Consider the following 12,841-nt stretch of genomic DNA (forward strand, 5'->3'; position numbering starts at 1 on the left):
TAAGTTAGCCTAAGGATAACAAACATAGCCTGAAAAATAAAGGTCAACCATTCTTTCTATTCTTCAGTTTCTATATTCTATTCTTACCCCACCAAATGCCACAAACCTGTTCAACTTTTGCCTCCTCCTGAATGCATTAAAAACTTAAAAAAATCAAGGACTAACATTAACCAAACTTCATTAGAGGAAATTAGAAAAATCTACGTTTAATTCTTCCAGAATTTATCTGAAGAAAAAAAAAAACTTGGATAATTTACCTCAAATTCCTTCACCTTTTCCATTGTTATCAAGCGCCTTGATGTGTGACTGGAAAGCTTCTGCTCGCAGTTGCTGATGAGTTTCAAGCAGGGGTGCCAGGGTACCATCTCCTCGGTGTATCTGAAGAAAGAAGAACTGACGGTTATGAACACTCACAGGTGCATCCTGCACAGGATCATCAAGGGGGCTGATCCAGTGTGGAATGGGACCTCGTCCCCATATAGGCTGCACCATTTTATTTCACATATGCTAACTGTCCACATAATCCATAAACCATCTGCTTTTTACCAAGCAGCAGTTTAATTTTTTTACCTATATAATGTGAGAGAATACAGATACGTTTTATTGAAGAATGCCAAGCATTTAAACCACAAAAATACAAAATGACAATTCGACCCTAAAGGATACCGAAAGAGCACAAAAAGACAAATACAGACCACAATAACTCTCTGACATTCTTGACGGACTGATTCAGCTAGGAATTTTTATAAATTCCCCAAGTATAAAGTCCACTACACTATATGTTTTCCCCTTTAAAATGAAATGTCCCTGAAAAATTTTAATGACATCTTGAGAACTCTAGTAACTTTGTTATGTAAAGATAATTGAGACAAACTACCACTAGAACACTACAGAGGACATCAATCCTCTGCCATGAAATAAAACCAGAGTCAGGATGAAGAGCGGTGGTACCCGCTGCTGTGCAGCCCATGTAGCGTACTCGGTGAATGAAGATGAGGACACCAAGGAAGCACAGCAGTCCAGCTGCAGGAGTTCAGAACCTGACATCCAATTGGCTTCTGGCATTGATCTTGGTAGAAGAAGCAAGTAACAAATGTGGGGGAAATAGTTATGGAGCAGAATTCAGAAGAACAGTAGAAGAGAGGGCTCCCTAGGTATGGGCACCTTTAAGAACACAGGGATTGCCAGTTTTTGTTTTCTTTTTTCTTTGCAAATCTTCATACCTTTCTAGATACATAGTTTCTGCAAACATTTCTTATATGGGAAATTTTAAAGCTCTGATCCAAGGTGGGAAAGGAGCTGATCAGCACTTCCTGTAAAGGACCACCCACTATCTTGGTTAGCCCATTGTAATACATCAACACTGTCTCCCCCACCCCTCTAACTGATTTATCTAGGTCCCTGTGACCTTCAACAAGCTCTCCCTCACTACCTTGACCACTTGCTCAGAACCTTCACCACCCACTTACCAAACGACATTCATAATGCACCTCACTTCATTATCAGTGGAAGGAATTCTCTTGAAGTCATTCTCTGACTCCTTCCTCAGGGCTTTCCAACAAGTAATGACCATTTTGGATTTCATTTCACCCCACAATTCTCTAATGCTAACTACACAATCAAAAATGTGCTCTTATAACATCAGCTGACGTCAAATTTGGAGACTTCATATAAAGCATTTATGATATGAAAGAATACATTCTATATCATAGTTGACAGACTAAAATAATGATAACAGAAAGAAAATACAGTTCTGACCTTAGGCTCGCAAGCAGCAGGGTTTCTAGATGTCTGAAACTGTCAAATTTAGTAATGTACCCTTTTTTAAAGAAAAGCATCTTATTTTCCAGCAAAGTAATAAGGTATTATTGTTAAAATGCTTCTTAAATGTATACAAATATAAATTCCTCATGCTTATATAATCTGTATAATTATAAAACCCAAGAGAAATCTAGAAATCAAAGGACAAAACCAATACAATTATTTATGACATGAATAATATTAAACTGGTAAAACTAAGTCATGGCATTTGGCTTAACAGCAGAAAAACATATTTACATGTTCTAGATTATTTTTTGACTTGATCTTGGAGTTTGAGCATGAAAGGACATCATTTAGGTTATCATCATTAACAAACTTGTTTTTAACTTACTACTCTTGAATGAGCCAATCAATTTAATCATGTACTTCCAAAATATACTAAAAAAAATTAAAAAACAGCATTTAAAATCATCTACTATATATTTATTAATATATTTCATACCAATGGATTGTTTGCCATCTGTTAAGTAGGAGCTATAAATCTGTACTATGCCCAGATTATGATGATGGAATGGTATCTTAATTCTGTTTTTATTACCATCCCCCTATGATACAAGCAACTATTTAAAAATCTAAATAGTTAATGGTCAGCTAGAATAGGTAAATCCACAGAGATAGATAAGTGGTTGGCAGGGAAAACAGCAAGAGACATTGTTTGAGTGAACGGGGTTTATTTAGGGGATGATAAAAACATTGTGGAGTTAGACCTGCAGAATGTCATGGACGGAGGAGCCTGGTAGGCTGCAGTCCATGGGGTTGCGAAAAGTCGGACACGAACTGAGCGACTTCACTTTCACTTTTCACTTTCATGCATTGGAGAAGGAAATGGCACCCCACTCCAGGACTCTTGCCTGGAAAATCCCCTGGACGGAGGAGCCTGGTGGGCTGAAGTCCATGGGGTTGCTAAGAGTCGGACAAGACTGAGCGACTTCACTTTCACTTTTCACTTTCATGCACTGGAGAAGGAAATGGCAACCCACTCCAGTGTTCTTGCCTGGAGAATCCCAGGGATGGCGGAGCCTGGTGGGCTGCCGTCTATGGGGTCGCGCAGAGTCGGACATGACTGAAGTGACTTAGCAGCATGGTTAAATAACCTTGTGGCAAGGCTAAAAACTGCGGGGTTGCACACTTAAAAACTGTGATTTTTCTGGACTTCCTTGGCAGTCCAGTGGTTAAGACTTTGCTTCCCAATGTTAGGGGGGTGTGGGTTCGATCTCTGGTTAGGGGAACTCTGATTCCACATGCCTCGTGGCCAAAAAAACCAAAATATGCAACAGAAACAATATTATAACAAATTCAATCTTATTTAAAGATAAAATTGTGATTTTCATGGTATACAAATTAAATTTCAACTTTTTTTTAAAAAATGGGGAAAAAACCCTATATTTATACATAGCTTTTCCATCAATCAGTTCTGACAGTCATTTATCTTCCTGTGAATCTTCACGCCTCAGACTAACCATTTCCAAATGTCATTTGAGGTGTACTTCCCATTCAAGACACAGATTTTGTGCTGATTAGAGCACTTACTAAAAACAATTTAAAGAATCATTTTTTTCTGTTTCCCAAATGAAAAATGAAAAATATGTTCTGTTCACTGCTCTGAGCCACCACAAAATTCATTTTATCACAATTAAAATTTACCCCCAAATCCTACTCTGGAGTTCTTTATCAGACTTCTTCACTTTGTCATTATTTTTTCACAAGCTTAGCAGTTGGATTTCTATGAAAGGACATCTTTCACAAAGAAACACAGTTCCTAATCGTTTCATATGGATATGTGGAACCTGGGCAAGAAGCTACAGTCACTCAACAGCTTAGCAACTCCTGTAACATCAAACACACAAGTTGAATGTATGGCCTGACCAAATGAATGTTACACAGATCTTCAGTTTCATTTGCAAATAGTTGAAATTGTGAATAAACTCACATATACCAAGAGTCAACAGTAACTTTATGTGGTTAAGTTTCTATGAGTAATAAGAGTAAACTACTAGAAGAGCACAGATGCTAGACTGATGTATTCTGCTGAGAAGGGCCAGGAGGGTCAGAGGTCGTGACAATTAAGCCTGGCCTTAGATTACCAGAATTTTACAGCTGAAGAAAGAAGAAAGAGCATATCAAGCAAAGGGGACAAAATAAAAAGGTAAAAGGATATAAAGAGTACAGAGTGTCTTGATGCAGGCCTCAAACCCAATATACTAGAGCAGGAAGAATCTGATCTAGAGGAAGCAGAATTTGTTGAGCAGTAGTTTCTTCACCACAATTTAAATTGTTAAACAGTGAAAAAAATCCTTTTTCAATCATCAGTTTTGATAATTCTTCACAAATAACTAAGCTGTGATGTTTTTATGATGCCTTACAACTTTCAAAATGTCCTGGGTTTAATAAATAATACCTTAACTTGATTATAATGTGCAATTCTTATTTTTAAACTTCAATCATATTAACAGGATTTGGTTGAGTAAATGAATTCAACAGCAGGACTAAAAGCCAACATCACTATACCAAAAATACAAAAGCTTTCCAATTAAGCTGTGCCAAGGCACAGTTTTAAAATGAACTCTTTATTCCCAGTCTAATAAGAAGCTATATCCACAATACAACATAACCAAACTAATTCTACATTGTTTAATTCAAAAGCAAGAACAATATTTCAAACTTTCGCAGATGACTTTAGTTTTAAGTTTATCTAATAGAAACAGTAAAGATTTGGGGTTATGTTTGCTGCAAAGGTGAAAACAGTTCATTCCCTAATATAAACTCATGACAAATTAAGTTCATTAATAAGAGCACTTCGGGTTAGAAGACACAATGGAAGTCTAGTAATGAACATCAGAAAATCTGAAAATAACTCTCAGACAAGTAAGTCAGGGAAGTAAATGCCACAGAAGTCTTCCTATTTGTGTCCTAGCCTGGATGAAATCTGCCCTTTGATAAAACATCTAAAGCGAAAAAAAAAAAAAAGATTAAAAACCTGCCTCCTTTTTTACTTGTAAAAAATCCCTTTGGTTATATGGACTTGGAAATTTCCCGTTGTCAAAAACTATCAAAAGAGACGTCACTGAAGAAACATCCTAGCCATTTTTTAAGATCTTCAGAAATAGTAAAATAGTTGAAAGTGCCTCCAATTTGACTTTTCTTAACAACAATAAAAGAATTATAAAACATACTCATAGCCACATTTAATTTCAATTATAATTAAATAATAAACTACAAAATAGTGGAAAGTAAAAAAATGCCAGAAAATAAGAAACACGAAAACTAACGAGGATACTTCAAAATGACAGAGCAGCTACCTCAAAGGGACTCTCATAGTTCAAATCTAGGACAATGTGAGTAACAAAGTCATGATAGAATTAAATTATAACCCAATGAATAATATTGGAAGACTCCATACCAATATAAATCAACAAATTAATGGGAGGGAAGGGGAAACTAATCCTTGCAGAATGCCAACTTACAAATGCAGAAGGAATGATGGAATAGCAAACTCATCATTATGGTGGTTGTCAACAATGAAACGAGATATTGGTGTATCCTGGGTTTCTGTCCCCTGGAACATACATATTGAAAAGAAAATGATAAATCACTTTCTTTATCAGAGTTCTGATATTTCTTTATCACAAATGATAAAGTTTTTCCACTTGACAGAACATGACCAGATGATTAAGATCTCCAGGAGGGGCTGCTTCTGTGTGCCCCATAATGCAATGCACTAAGAACACAGTATCATTTTTGTGGTATTCCTACCAAGAGCATTACCAGAGTCTGATCACGGAAGAAACATCAGATGGACCTGGTTAAGGGTCAACCTTCAGAATATAAGCCACGTACTGTACAACTCTTAAGGACACAAAAGATAAGGAAAAGACTGAGGAAGTGTTCCAGACTGGAGGAGAATGACATGATGGATCAAGGCAGTTTTCCTGGAGAGACTATAATCAGTAAAATCTGAAGAGGTCCAGGATCGGGCAGAAGCATTGTCAGTGCTGTTTCCAGACTCTGGGGCTTGATGGGGATTTGACAAGAATGCTCTTGCTACTGAGAAATGCAATGAAATACGTAGGGGTGATAGGACATCATATCTGCAACTTCTTAAACAGTTCCGAAAAAGACTAATGACAGTGGGCATAAATGTAATGTGTGAGCAAACAACGGCAGAGGAGGTGTATGTGAACAGTTGGAAAATTTGGATGAGGGGAGAAATTAGAGCTTTTTGTACTGTATTTGAAACTTTTCTGTAATTTTTAAATTTATTTCAAAATAAGTTTTTAAAAAATTCAGTCCTGAAACTTGAATTAAAACAAAAACACAAGGAAGCTTGCTGCTGGAATTTAGCTTGTCTAAGGCAGAAACCACTTTTTCATAGAAATAAGCAAATATGTTCTTTTCTGAAAATATTAATAAAACCTCATCTATCACTTCATATACCAGGTACCTGAGATCTTTGCAGGATGCTGAATTAAGTGAACACAGCACAAGAAATAATGAAACCAATGAACTAGTCAGCTTTAAACTTTAGACAAGTCATTTCATTCCTTAGAATTAACTTCTCACATTTCTAAAATTAAGAAACGATTAATTTCTTAACAGAACAGAAGCCCAGTGTTAAGGGGTTCAGATACAAATGTACAGTTTTATTAGCCAAGAAACAAAATGCAAGACTAAAGTTAGCGCATGGTAGCTCCCAATGTGACATTTATAAAAAAACAAAAAAGCATAGCTTCCAACTGCTGAAAGACCATCCACCACTACAAAAACACAAACGAGATAAGACTGTTCTAAAATGCTCTTTGTATAACTATATACAGTAAATATAGAAATTAAAATAATTTTTAAGAAAGATTTCTATAGCAGATTGAATAGCCAAATCTTGAGCTTAATACTGCTTTTCAACTCTAAAGATTACATATCATGTCTTTCACTGTTGATGTACGTAGCTCTGTTTAAAATTAATAATTACTGAATAATAAAACCCAAACCACTAATGTTGAACGTAATCAGGGCTTTAACTATATGCATAGCTCTTATTTTGGTCTTAGTTTTGTAAGACAATCACAAGAGCCAACATATATTAAAGCTAACAGGCAGTAAATAGATGAATCACTGAGCTAAGTTGTTAAAAATTATCTAGGTTTGTGGCCTGGCAAAAGAGCTAATGAACAGCTGACACACAGACCCTGAGCTAAGAGTGATAAACACTAGGGCAAGCTTTTGCACTTACAGGTCAGACAGTAAATATTTTAGCCTTATGGACCACGTGTGCTTCTGACACATATTCTTTTTCGTTGCCTTTTTCCTTTCTAACAGCCCTTTAAAAAGGTAAAAACCAGCCTTAACTCAACTGCTTTACAAAAAAAAAAAAGGCTAAAGACCATATCAGGCTCATAGGCTGTAATTTGCCAACCCCTGATGTAAAATAAAAAGTTCAAAGCAATTCAATCAATAAGAGAAAGGGGTCTGTTTTATACAACATGTTGGTAAATAAAGGCTATTGTTCACATGTACACATTAAACACGAAGATACTCACTCTGAATATGATTAGAGACAGAAAAAAAGCATGTTAGATACACAAACACCATAATAAAAATGAAATTAAAAGTAAAATTATTATTATTACATACTCTGGTGTGTATACTGGTAACCAATAGACGAGCCTTCCACCTAATACAAGGGTCTCTGCTGAGAAGTTTAACAGGTCAAAAAACATATCACTCAGATGATAACTCAAGGAAACAGGAACGTGGCTTTCTGGACTAGACAAAACAAAATTTCAGAATCAGTGAAAAACTTAAAAACCACTGAAAACTAACACTATTAAACTCAGTTAATTAAAAAGAAGCAATATGCTTCTTCCCAAGGTAGTAATATATCATATTTAATATTCACTTACCATTTTTCTATTCCCTTTGGTATTTCCTTCTGTGAACCTGTTCTTCTTGTAGATTCTCTAATACCATATGGAGCTAGAGAGAAAGCACAGGGAATAAGGACAGTCAAAAGTCACCCCATCACCACTGCCAAGCAGATGGACACCACGTGCCTCCAGATGTGACATCCTGAGGACACAGCACCTGTGCAATATTCCAGCTAAGAATGCAAACGAGAGGGACATTCTCGTTAACACTGGGAGGGCAGGCAGGCAGGTGACTGTGTTCTTCAAAATGTCAATGTCATGAAAGACAGAGGAAGGTTGTGGAAATGCTACAAATTAAAGGAGGGCTTAAAGATATGATTACTAAAAGCAATGCCTGACATTAGACTGGATACTGTACTTCAGGGAAAAATATGCTATAAAGGAGTATTACTGGGTCAACCGACAAAACTGGATGAGAAACTACAGATTAAAGTACTGCACGGACTCACTGAAATTGATAACTGTACTCTGGCTATCTAGGGCTTCCCAGGCTCAGTGGTAAAGAATCTGCCTGCCAATGCAGGAGCACAGGTTTGATCTGTGGGTTGAGAAGGTCCTCTAGAGGAGGAAATGGCAAACTGCGCCAGTTATTCTCACTAGGATAATCCCATGGACAGAGAAGCATGGCGGGCTGCAGCTCATGGCATTGCAAAGGGTTGGACAGGACTGAGCACGCATGCTCTCTGACTATCTGAGAGCCTATCCCTATTCTTAGGAAATACACACTGGAGTGTAGGAAGGTAAAGGGCCAAGATGGACACAACTTACTCTCAACTGATCAGGAACAAAATTACATATTTTTATAAATACATATAGAGTGAGAGCAAGTAATACAGTAGGTTATAAATAAAAAGCCACCCAATTTCCATAAGTATATTCATAGTGACATTGTAAAGTGAAACTTTACAACGTATCCAACTCTTTGAGACCTCATGGACTGTAGTCCATGGAGTTCTCCAGGCCAGAATACTGGAGGGGGTAGCTTTTCCCTTGTCCAGGGGATCTTCCCAACCCAGGGATCAAACCCAGGTCTCCTGCATTGTGGGTGGATTCTTTACCAGCTGAGCCATAAGGGAAGCCCAAGAATACTGGACTGAGTAGACTGTTCCTTCTCCAGTGGATCTTCCCAACCCAGAAATCAAACCGGGGTCTCCTGCATTGCAGGTGATTCTTAACCAACTGAACTATCATTGTAATGCCTTAATAATTTTCCTTTTGTTATATATGAAACCACCTAAGTTACCAAAGAACTGAAGAGGTCTGAGATGGAAGGGCTGAGATACAGCTTTCCATTATGTACAGTCAAAGACTACAGAAAAGGCAGATCTATTCTTAGACAGGATGCCTGAAAAGCCCAAGAGCTAAGGAGGCAAGTGAAAACAAGTTCCTGTGCACATTCCTGAAGCTCAGTGGGTTCACAATCCCAGTGGTTCACAGAACTCCAAATTTTTTATAACTCTAGGAAGAAGATGCCAGTTATAATGGGCATAAAAACAACAACAAACACAAAAAGTTAGACACAGAGAATCTGAGATACCTGAAACTCTCTTTTTCAAAATCTGATCTCATAATTGCAAATGACATTTTGGCTCTAGTTGGTATGCTAATAACCAACTACAGGTAAACATAAAACAAATATACAAACAAATTTATGTCTTGAAAATAAGCTGAAGAGAAAAAAGGGGTGACAAGTTAATATACATAGTTTAGAAAAACAAAACCATGAAGTTAAATTGATGTCCTGCCCTACATTCATAACTTCTTCCTTCTCACTATGTAAAGAAGTCAGGAGTGGGGGTAACGTTAGTACAAGTTGGTTCTTTTTTGTTGTACTGATATATTTTGTACATGAAATATAAATGACCTTAGGAACTCAATCCTACTCCTGCTGCTGCTTCTAAGTCACTTCAGTCATGTCTGACTCTGTGTGACCCCATAGACGGCAGCCCACCAGGCTCCCTCGTCCCTGGGATTCTCCAGGCAAGAACACTGGAGTGGGTTGCCATTTCCTTCTCCAATGCTTGAAAGTGAAAAGTGAAAGTGAAGTCGCTCAGTTGTGCCCGACTCTTCGCGACCCCATGGACTGCAGCCCACCAGGCTCCTCCGTCCATGGGATTTTCCAGGCAAGAGTACTGGAGTGGGGTGCCATTGCCTTCTCCAATCCTATTCCTACTTTTGTATAAAAACATACTTACGATCAGTGATGATTGCATCAAAATACGTGCCCTTCCTCCAGGAAGGTTTAGATGCGTCTGAGACCAGGACATCAAGGTAATACTTCTCTAAACCATACTGACGAAGATTTGCCCTAATGTTTTCATCCGGTCCTCTCCATTTCTGGTTTTTCCTACTAGCCTTTCCTAAAGGGAAAGAAAAATGAAGACAGAACTAACAAACAACATTCTTAACTCTTGTCATTTAGCTAAAAGCAATATTTAGCTCATCCAAACCTAACTCAAATAGAACCTGCTTTTGTTTATAGAAGTTTAATTTCATTTATACAAATGAACAATTATTTTTATTTTAACTTATTATAAAAACATATTCTGAACAGCAAATTGTAGTGCTGTCTAATTATCCTTTCATGTAAAATGGTCTTAAAACACTCATTCAATAATTAATGCATTCAAAGCACACTAATAAAGATACAGGGCTGGTTTGGCAGAAACCAACACAATACTGTAAAGCAACTATCCTTCAATTTAAAATAAATAAATGACAAAAATAGATATAGGGCTGAACAGAACATGGTCCTTTTCTTCTAGCAATGAAGAAATACTGATGAATGAGATAAACGGAGCAGAAATGAAGAAAGCTAACTTTGGAAATGCAGAAGCAGTGACCATAGACAGAGAAAGTAAAAGGGAGACACGAGATATGAAAAGTTAAAGTGGGGGCTCAAGGGAAGTTCAAAAGTTTTAGTTTAGGAGACATGAGTAGATGATGACATCGTCAATTAAGATCTGAGAAACCAAGAAGAAAAACAAGCCTAGGAAAAAAGATGAAATTCATTTGCAATACATCAATCTCGATATACCTTGAGGTATCTATAGAGGATTCAGAAAGAGATATTCAGCAGGGAGTTAGAGGCCAGAATATATATACACACTGGGAGATATCAGTAAATAAACTTAAGCTAAATGTATAAGAATGAGTGATATTTTTTATTAACGTAAGTGGCAATTGTATGTTTGTTCTATAATTTCTCTATTTTTATAAACTCCTCTGTATTATGATCTACTTCACAATAAAAACGAAACCTAAAAATTAAAAGATGAATGACATGACTCTGCAGAGTATGTAATGTGATAGAAGGGGCTAACAAAGATGCCTGGAGAAAAGCAACATGTAAACAGACCCTGAAGAAAACCACAGGGCCTTCAGGAAACTGAGAAAGAGACAAAGAAATCAAAGTACCACCAGATGAAGTCACTGTCTAGGAAACCAAGGGAGGCGTTATGAAGGTCAACACTGCCAAGTACTGTAGACCTGTGGCCTGAGTTTTCAGTAAGCATGGAAGCTGGAAAAGAACAGGCAGAAGACAGTTAAGAGATGAAAAAGAGGAAATAGCAAGTAAATACTAGTCTTTTTAAGTAGCATTTTGGCAAACAGAAGAGGAAAACAAAGTAGTAGCTAGGAGGAGGGCCTCTATAGGGTTGATAGAAAAAGTTTTGCATTTTTAAAATAGAAGAAATTTGGAAGTATTTGAGAGTATAGTAAGAGATGGGAAGCATAGGAAACAGAGGGCAAATCTAACAGCACCTTGGATAAGCTCTGAGGAAATTCTACCTCAATCAGAATTCTACTCAAGCAGACTGAGAGGTTAGCATATAACTTTTACATGTAACTCTAATAAATAAAAATTAAAATGAAGCACACAGGACAATACCCTTAAAGCAAACAGACTGTTTCTACTAAAAGCAAACAGGAATAATTCTTCTTAGCACTCTGTCTATGCTAAAATACTGCAAACAAAGACTATCTTTTTCTGGTTAGCCCATTTAGGTGAACTTTATAAAATGTTATTCATTCTCCTTATAGTACTAAATTCCTTAAAGTCAAGGTAGAAAAAAAAGCAGTTCATCAAATACAATATATCAAATTACTTCAAGAAAAGAAAGTCTAATAAATTCTCACCTATATAGTCATTTACACTGGGTGAGAAAAATAAAAAGCATGTTTTACAGGCTGATTCTAGCTACAACGATGAAACAATAACATAAATACAATTTCAAAATCAAAGAAACTTTACATTTTTAACACTATTCAGCTATAAATAAATATTTTTAGATTGATTCAATTTCATGCAATCACATTTCATTAGCGTAGCTTCTAGATTTTAAAAGTGTTTTCCAGAACTGCCTCAAAACCAAGCCGATGCTTATTTCAAGTTACTCTCAGTCTAATGCAGAATCTGTAGAGTTACTGTCACCTTAACTGCTTTGAAGATGTTTTGGTTAATTATGAAATCAAAAACATATATGGTACTCAAGGACTAGAGTAATTAATCAAGTATACACATAACAAATGACTGCTAAACAAAAGAATGGTGATAATTTTTAAATTATTTTAAATTATAGAAACTATGTTTTACTAGGTGAATACACTAATTACAAAAGGCTTAGTTCATCCCTCTCCTACTTCTTTCCCAGCCATAAAGTTTTACAACTTTATTGACTGCCTACTTTTTAAAAATCTAAGACCAAAAATAGCTCTGAGAGAAGGGCTTTTTGTTATTCATCTTTGGTTCCCCTGGGAGATCATTTTGCTCACTGGATAACTTCATGAAAAGCAGATACCCAATGAAAAGTCTTATTGTTGTAAAAATAACTAAAACTATATCACAGTGCTATATTTTAACATTAAAAGCAGCTGCATAATGCCATACATAACTATTTAAGTATTTTAAAGGTACATTTGGTACAAGAGCAAAGACTCATTTGCTCACTTGTTATAGAGGAAAGACTGTAACACTGTCTAGAACCACTACTCACCCAAGCCATGAACAGTATTGTAGTCTATATCTGTCCCATATACGTATGCACCAAAATGAGCAGAAGCTATCAGAAGGCCACCTGAAAAAAATCACACAGTTGTGA

At 36.5% G+C, this 12,841-nt stretch overlaps 1 protein-coding gene across 13 annotated transcripts in view; it reads right to left on the bottom strand.

Annotated features, from left to right (window-relative positions):
* TRMT11 (tRNA methyltransferase 11 homolog) overlaps positions 1–12,841 on the bottom strand; it is a 63,493-nt gene that overhangs the window by 23,729 nt on the left and 26,923 nt on the right. For 9 of the 13 annotated variants that reach the window (XR_011568396.1, XM_019967111.2, XM_070795830.1 and 6 more), the window contains 5 exons: positions 12,737–12,817; positions 9,938–10,102; positions 7,719–7,791; positions 7,450–7,581; positions 258–378 (listed from right to left, as the gene is read on the bottom strand). Coding sequence is in view for 8 of the 13 variants with exons in the window: in XM_019967111.2 (XP_019822670.1) it covers positions 258–378; positions 7,450–7,581; positions 7,719–7,791; positions 9,938–10,102; positions 12,737–12,817 (572 nt within the window). In the remaining 5 variants the exon portion in view is untranslated. Of the gene's footprint in view, positions 1–257; positions 379–5,285; positions 5,378–7,449; positions 7,582–7,718; positions 7,792–9,937; positions 10,103–12,736; positions 12,818–12,841 lie in introns of all 13 variants that reach the window. The other 4 variants (XR_002181388.2, XR_011568399.1, XR_011568397.1 and 1 more) reach the window with 1 other exon arrangement.

The sequence above is a fragment of the Bos indicus genome, chromosome 9 (genome assembly GCF_029378745.1).
Source record: "Bos indicus isolate NIAB-ARS_2022 breed Sahiwal x Tharparkar chromosome 9, NIAB-ARS_B.indTharparkar_mat_pri_1.0, whole genome shotgun sequence".
In the NCBI taxonomy this organism is placed as follows: domain Eukaryota; kingdom Metazoa; phylum Chordata; class Mammalia; order Artiodactyla; family Bovidae; genus Bos; species Bos indicus.